The sequence below is a fragment of the Colobus angolensis genome, unplaced genomic scaffold (assembly GCF_000951035.1).
Source record: "Colobus angolensis palliatus isolate OR3802 unplaced genomic scaffold, Cang.pa_1.0 Scaffold89, whole genome shotgun sequence".
Lineage (NCBI taxonomy): Eukaryota > Metazoa > Chordata > Mammalia > Primates > Cercopithecidae > Colobus > Colobus angolensis.
The window spans coordinates 2,416,206-2,422,090 of NW_012122820.1; the positions used below are offsets into that span (position 1 = coordinate 2,416,206).

Genomic DNA, 5,885 nt, shown 5'->3' on the forward strand with positions numbered 1-5,885 from the left:
TCCTGAAACGCCAGTCTCAGTGGTGTGGGAATGAGTATGAGAGACCTCGCTCTAGGTGCTCGCATGGAACTTCCAGTCCCACAAGCTGACGCCCCGCCGTGTCCTCCGTGGCTGCTTCCACCCTGCCCCTGCAGCTTTCAAATATGTCTATCATTTCTTTCAAATTCTCACTTACCTTCCCTTCTTTTTTTAAATTAAAAAAAAAAATGTTAGAGGCAGGTCTTGCTGTGTTGCCAGGCTGGAGTGCAGTGGCACCACTGTGACTCACTGCAGCCTTAAACTCCTGGGCTCCAGCGATCCTCCCTCCGCAGCACGCCAAGTGGCTGGGACCACAGGCGTGCACCATCATGCCTGTTTCATTCGTTTAGATTGTCTTGAACAGAATTACATTCATAAGGGCTCTGATCTCATAAATAACCCAAGATTCCTTGGTGATGAAGCTGGAATCACAGAGCCACCTCCTAGAAAGGCCACACTGAGGCCTTGGGGGAGCCTAGGGAACCTTGGGGGAGCCTCAGAACTCCAGGCTTAGGGTGGCTGATGATTCTTTTCCTCCTCTCTGTGCCAGGGTAGCAAATTGCATATCACAGCAGATTACTTGGAAGATAACTAAATGAGATATAGGGATAAACTCATTGGGATCCTGGGATAGTGATATCCTAGTGTTGGATTTCATAATATGCAGCCACTTTTATGGTGAGGGACTTGGAAACCAACTGCTGTCGGAATTATTGAAGGTACCAACATGAGGCCAATATATGCAATATACGCAAAACCTACTTATAGTAAAATCCCAAACACCATCCACATTCTTTTGCAGTATAATACTAAACTGGTGCTGATTAAATCTTACTGGTCTGTAGACCATAAGCTGGGTCTGAATTTTTTTTTTAAATAAATTTTCACTGTAGCAATATGTTTAATGGAATCTGATCTATATTACTTCTGCCAAGAAGGAATTCAAAATTACCAATTGGAGTCAATGTGGTACAAAGAACTAGAAACCTCTCATTCTCAGGAAATGGACAGGGCAGGGGGAGTCCTTAATGAAAACACTGTGTCAGTAATTTTTGTGGCTTAAGATCGCCACATGTAGTTCATGGGTTCAGAATTGATTCTCAGAGACAGGGTGTTGTAGTAGAAAGAGCACAGGATTAAGCATCAGGAACCAGATTTACCCCTAGTCCCGTAACCCTGGGTAATTTACCTGACTTCTTTGTGTACCCATTTCCTCACTATAAGGATGGAGGGATTGCACAGGGTGCAGTGGCTCATGCCTATAACCCCAGCACTACTGGGAGACCAAGGTGGGAAGATTGCTTAAGGCCAGAAGTTCAAGGCTGCTGTGAGTTCTCATACTGCCCCTGCATTCCAGCCTGGGTAACAGGGCAACACCTTGTTTAAAAAAATAAAAATAGGCCAGGCACAGTGGCTCATGCCTGTAATCCCAGCACTTTGGGAGGCCAAGGTGGGTGGATCACCTGAGGTCAGGAGTTCAAGACCAGCCTGGCCAACAGGGCAAAACCCTGTCTCTACTAAAAATACAAAAATTAGCCGGATGGGGTGGCGTGCACCTATAATCCCAGCTACTCAGAAGGCTGAGGCATAAGAATCACCTGAACCCAGAAGGTGGAGGTTGCAGTGAGCAGGGATGATGCCACTGCACTCCAGCCTGGGTGACAAGAGTGAAATTCCATCTCAAAAATAAATAAATAAATAATACAAATAAAAACAGACAAAAAAATAAAAATTGAGGAATTGGGTTACGTAAGTGGTTTTTGAGACAAAACTTTGAGACAGTTCTTACTTAGGGGCCAGTGGAGATCCCTTTTCCTCCTCAATTTTCAACTACATAAATGTTATTTATTTATGTTCTACTTCTTTAAAAAAAAATTTTTTTTTTTTTTTGAGACGGAGTCTCGCTCTGTTGCCCAGGCTGGAGCGCAGTGGCCGAATCTCAGCTCACTGCAAGCTCTGCCTCCCGGGTTTACGCCATTCTCCTGCCTCAGCCTCCAAAGTAGCTGGGACTACAGGCGCCCGCCACCTCGCCCAGCTAGTTTTTTGTATTTTTTAGTAGAGACGGGGTTTCACCGTGTTAGCCAGGATAGTCTCCATCTCCTGACCTCGTGATCCGCCCATCTCGGCCTCCCAAAGTGCTGGGATTACAGGCTTGAGCCACCGCGCCCAGCTAAAAAATTTTTTTAAAAAAACCACTGGACTAGCTAATTCCTACTCCTAAACCTTTGTGATTCAATTTAAGGTCTACCCATCAAATTGTTTAGACTGCTGGATGATACTCATGTTTTTAGGAAGGGTTGCTACACCCAAAGCCCAGGTCAGCCAGTTTCTGCATGTAGGCAAGTTCCTGAGTTAGGACTCTTGTACTAGTGTACAATCCAGAAGTTGTACTGGGGCAGCAGGGAAAGAATTCTTATCAGTGAGTGTTTAGCCTGGTTGTACACAGCAGTTACCAGAACAATTAAGAAAGACAAAGTTCTCCAACACCTTGATCATCTCTGGTAGACAGCTTTGGAAGACACACATCCAGTCTACTTCTTCGAACTTCCTAAGCTGTGGAAGAGAGATTCAGTGTCTGTGGTATGAAATGAGGTCTGAGAATTTTATCCCATCAAACTGACAGGGGAATTTGGAGATGGGGCAACAGGAATGGTGATACTGGGGCAATATTTGCTTGTCATCAGTCGGACCTCTTCTTGACATATGCTCTTTCTGACCCCAGTGATTCTTTCTTGATCCCCATCTAAGGTGTCCCATTCCCCCATCCAGACTGACTCACCATCAGGAATTGTCCTCTGTTCTGAAGAGGCTCAGCCAGTTTCATTTGCCTTCTGTTCAGCTTCCCTCCATCTCTTATCCCCAGTCCTCTGTAAATCCTTATTCCTTCATAAAGTATTCCCTGATTCATGGAAGTGAAATGATTCAGCTTAGTTTACAAAACCAGGAAATTATTCCTCTGGACCAGAGAGAGAGAGAGAGAGAACAAGAAACAACAACAAAAAACCCAAACAGAATCTATAAAGGGAAGACAGATATATTCTACATTGTTCCCATTAAAATGGAAACCCCGTGGGGAGAGGAAATGCATCTGTGGAATGTATAGTGGATTTCTTTCACATATGGGCACTCAGTAAACATTATTAATGAATGATAATGATTTGTCAAGTGATTGAAATTGTTTCAGGGCAGGAACAGGGAATGAAATACGGAGACATTCCTCTATCTCATGGGGAAATTGCTAGGCAGGTCATCCAGATGTATTTTCTTTGGGGAGTTATGAATTCCTTGTGTGTCCGGCTTTCACTATGTAATTATATTTTACGTTCTCAGTAATACATATCATCATTATACATGTCATCATTTTATGTGTATATATACAATACCCCCCTACACATATATATATGTACACATGTATATTTTTATATGTATAAAATTAAAGTGTGGAACTTCTAGCTTCCTGTCGAAGAAGCTTGCAAATTGCTATTCCATCCTAACAAGTAAAAAGCTGAACAAACTGAAAAAGCAAGCCTCCTTGGATCCATAAGGTCTCAGAGTAAACCACAGTCCCCAAAACTGGAGAAACCGGCAGGAGAATGCAGCTTCACAAGGTACCGGAGCAGAAGCCCTGGGCAGCAGCCTCTGCAGGAGCAGTGCCAAGGCGGGGAAACCTGAGCTGTCATCGCCAAAGTGCCGGAGGCTCAGAGCGGGCAAGTTCAAGATCCACAGGAACCAAGTCGTTGTCCCCTCTCCCTCACCTTCTAGAGCTTCCCCGAGTTCTCACAGTGAATAATGGAGAAAAATCCCCTCGTGCCTCCTGCAGTGGAAAGAAGAAAAAGGACCGTTTTGAAAGAGGCCACAGCACTCTGCTCTTCCTAACCAGGTTGCCTCCCCTAACCCCGCTGTGGCTTTATCAGCACCTAACTGACCTGGGGCAAGGGAAACCCCCACGCCAGCCCACTCTAGCCATCTTCCGGCTCACTTAAGGTGGGGGTGGGAGGGAGGACTGAGACGCATTTGTGAGTGTCCAGCTGAGGGGCACAGGCTCACCAAAACTCTGAGGCCTGATTGTAGACTACAGAATAGACACTCATGGCCTCTTTACAGCAGTTGCCTTCACCCAGTCAGAGCCGCTGTCAAGAAAAAGATATAAGACATACTGAAAGGCAAATACGGCCTGGCACGGTGGCCCAAGCCTGTAATCCCAGCACTTTAGGGGGCTGAAATGGGCAGATCACCCGAGGTCAGGAGTTCGAGACTAGCCTGGCTAACATGGCGAAACCCCATCTCTACTAAAAATACAAAAGCAACAACAACAAAAATTAGCCGGGCGTGGTGGCGGCGCCTGTAATCCCAGCTACTCCGGAGGCTGAGGCAGGAGAATGGCGTGAACCCAGGAGGTGGAGGTTGCGGTGAGCCGAGATCGCACCACTGCACTGCAGCCTGGCGACAGAGCGGGACTCCGTCTCAATAATAATGATGATGATGATGATAATAATAATAATAATAGTAATAATAAAATGAAATAAGAGGCAAGTAACACATGTTGAAGAGATAGAGCAAGCTTCACAGCCAGACTCAGAGACAACAGGGATGCTGGAATTATCAGGTGGGAAATCGAAACCAACTCTGATTAATGTGAGGGGCTGTAGTGGATAAGTAGGCAGCATGCAGGAACAGGTGGGCGATGAAAGCAGGGAGATGGGAATTCTAAGAAAAAAACAAATGAAGTGGCAGAGAGCAAAGCACAGTGACGTAAATGAAGAATGCCGCTGATGGGCTTTGATGGATTTGTGGACTGGACACAGCAGAGGAAAGGATCTCTGAGCATAAGCTTATCTCAGTAGAAACCTCCACATCTGAAAAGCAAAGAGAAACCCCACACACACACACACACGCACACATACACGCGTGCACACACACACAGAACAGAATATCCAAGAACTGTGGGACATCTACAAAAGGTGTAACGTGTAATGGGAATACCAGAAGGAGAAGAAAGAAGAAATATTTGAAATGGTAATGACAGATTTCTCCAAATTAATGTCAGACACTCAACCACAGATCCAGGAATCTCAGAGAATCAGGACAAATGCCAGAAAAACTACACCTAGGCATATCATTTTCACTGCAGAAAATCAAAGATAAACAAAAAATCTTGGAAGGGGCCAGAGTGAACAAAGCACATTACCTGTAGAGGAGCAAAGAGAAGAAATGCATCTGACTTATCTCAGAAACCAGGCAAGCAAGGAGAGAGTACAGTGAGACGTCAGGGTGGAGGGAGAAAACCCACCAACCTAGAACTCTGCACCCTGCACAATTATCCTTTAAAAGTAGAGAATAAAGACGGTTTCAGACAAACAAAACTTCAGGGAATTTGTTGCCAGTAGACCTGCCTTGCAAGAAATGTTACAAGAAATTCTTTAGAGAGAAAGAAAATGCCATAGGTCAGAAACTTAGATCTACGGAAAGAAAGAGAGCAGAGAAGGAATAAGTGAAAGCCAAATAATAACTTATTTTTCTTATTCTTACTCTAACAGATAACTGTTCAAAATAATAGCAACAATGTATTCAATTATGTACCCTCACATATATACTTATATATAAGGGAAATGAGTGACAACAATATTACAAGGGATGGGGGGAGGAATTAGGATTGTGTTGTTATGATAAGAAACTCATACTACCTGTGAAACCCCCTCTCTACTAAAAATGCAAAAATTAGCCCGGCGTGGCGGTGCGTGCCTGTAATCTCAGCTACTCATGAGGCTGAGGCAATAGAATCGCTTGAACCCAGGAGGTGGAGGTTGCAGTGAGCCGAGATCACGCCACTGCCCTCCAGCCTGGGCAACAGTGAGACTCCGTCTCAA

General features: G+C 44.8%; 1 protein-coding gene across 2 annotated transcripts in view; it reads right to left on the minus strand.

Annotated features, from left to right (window-relative positions):
* Nucleotides 1–3,029: 3,029 nt before the first annotated feature.
* The window catches only part of FBXL14 (F-box and leucine-rich repeat protein 14), a 30,372-nt gene continuing 27,516 nt past the window's right edge, over nt 3,030–5,885 (minus strand). Inside the window, exon 2 of one of the 2 annotated variants that reach the window (XM_011931017.1) lies at nt 3,030–3,832. In XM_011931017.1, coding sequence (XP_011786407.1) covers nt 3,770–3,832 — 63 coding nt within the window. In that variant the 3' untranslated portion in view covers nt 3,030–3,769. The remainder of the gene's footprint in view (nt 3,833–5,885) is intronic. The other variant, XM_011931018.1, reaches the window with a different exon arrangement.